The sequence below is a fragment of the Lycium barbarum genome, chromosome 4 (assembly GCF_019175385.1).
Source record: "Lycium barbarum isolate Lr01 chromosome 4, ASM1917538v2, whole genome shotgun sequence".
Classification (NCBI taxonomy): domain Eukaryota; kingdom Viridiplantae; phylum Streptophyta; class Magnoliopsida; order Solanales; family Solanaceae; genus Lycium; species Lycium barbarum.
In genome coordinates, this window is record NC_083340.1 from 64,320,106 (window position 1) to 64,322,078 (window position 1,973).

Genomic DNA, 1,973 nt, shown 5'->3' on the forward strand with positions numbered 1-1,973 from the left:
TATGAGGCTCGATTCCATTCGTTGTCTCGCTATACCCTCCGACTTGTACCTACTGAGGAGGATATGGTTTGGAGATTTGTGAAGGGATTGAAAACTGCCATTTAATTGTTAACCTTTCATCTTGCAGCAACATGTGCTTCTTTTTAGCAAGTAGTGGATCATGTTAGGACCGTTGAGGGTGTGAGGCAGGACGGTTATAATATATATGCAGAGAAGAAGGCCCGAAAGAGTGGTAGTTTCAGCGGTTCTTTCTCTAAAGGCTAGGGTTTCCAGGTCTTTTCGAGACGCCTTGTTCAATCATCCATGGAAGCTACGGTTGGAGGCCCATCAAGGACCAGTCAGCACTATTCCAGTCAGCCAGGGGGTTCGTATACCAGAGCTCCAGATTATGATGGTTATTCGGCTTCGTCCGTTTCTGTTCGGCATCCGACGCTAGACCGCGGATGCTTGCACTGTGATAATACAGGGCATTTCAAGAGAAATTATCCCAGACTTAGTCAAGGTGTCCAGGGTACTCAGTTTCAGGCTCCTAGAGCTCCTGTATCAAGCAGAAGGGGAGGATCTTGTGGGGGTAACCGCGTCCAGTCTGGGCGTGGCAGTCACACGGCTAGTAGAGTTGGCAACCATCCTAACAGAGGTGGGTTTCAATCTGGTAGAGGTGGAAATATGCCCGGTAGGGGCGGAGCTCAGACAGGGCAGGTTGATCGCAACGGTTCACAAGCTACTGGCAGACGGGTTCATTGTTATGCCTTCCCTGCAGGACATAGGCTGAGGGCTCAGATGTAGTTGTTATAGGTAACATCTCAGTCTATCACCGGATGGATTCTATATTGTTTGGAGCGGGTTCTACACTTTCTTACGTGTCTACATATTTCTCTATAGGTCTTGATATGGTTTGTGATTTACTTGATGCCCCTATACATATACCTACTCTGATTGGAGACCTGTGGTTGTAGATAAAGTCTTTCGATCTTGTACTGTCACACTTATGAGGTATGGCACCTGGGTTGACTTAGTGATTTTTGACATGGTAGATTTTAATGTCATCGCGGGTATGAGTTTCCTAGCTCCTTATCACACAATTCTAGACTGTTATGCCAAGACAGTCACCTTAGCTATGCTTGGGGTGCCAAGACTTGAGTGGAAGGGTAACCATAGTCCCTCCCTAAAGAAAATCATTTCCTTTATTTGTGAAAGAAATTAGTGGATAGGGGATGTTTGGATAATTTGGCTCATATTCGTGATACCAGTGTCGACGGTACATCTCTTGAGTCATTTCTTGTGGTACGTGAGTTTGCGGAGGTGTTACACCTCGAAAATTTCATGTCATTGTGTTGTAAATGGACTAACGCGAACGTAAGGTGAACATGAAGTTTTTATGACATTAAGAAGAGTATACGATGAGATTTTAAAGCTATATGAATCAGTGAAATTAAGTTCGTCGAAGGAAGTAAAGTATAAGTCATGTTTGGAGAGGCTTTTGCAAGTAACGAGTTGATGATCATTTAGTAATGATTTGGGAAGAAGTTATAGGGCTCCGTAGATGGTTAATGAAGTATTAAACAACTGTTAAGAAGGTTCTGCAAGGATTGAGATCAAACGAATCAACGAGAACAATTTTGGAACAGGGTGAGTTATACGACCAATTATGCGGTCTGTAACTTTATACGGTCCGTATAATGGTCCATATAACAGTCACAGTGAAGGGTAATCACTGGAAGTATTATACGGTCACTTATACAGACCGTATAAAATTAGACGGACTGTATAAGTGTTTGTATAATCCATTACGGGCTGCTTCTATTTTTTTTTAAATATAAGACCCAAGTCCTTATTTCTCATTTTCCACCTTCTCCACACTTCATGAGACCTCTAGAATATTCCATACACCTTATTAACATAAATTCAAGAGAGATCAAAGAATTATCATCAAGAACTAAGAAAATCAAGTGTAAAGAAGATTACTAGGGTTT

At 42.3% G+C, this 1,973-nt stretch overlaps 1 protein-coding gene across 1 annotated transcript; it reads left to right on the plus strand.

Annotated features, from left to right (window-relative positions):
- The first annotated feature begins 303 nt into the window (after nucleotides 1-303).
- Nucleotides 304-786, plus strand: LOC132637522 (uncharacterized). Its single transcript, XM_060354600.1, has one exon. The coding sequence runs from the start codon at nucleotides 304-306 to the stop codon at nucleotides 784-786; it is 483 nt and encodes a 160-aa protein (XP_060210583.1).
- Nucleotides 787-1,973: the final 1,187 nt, after the last annotated feature.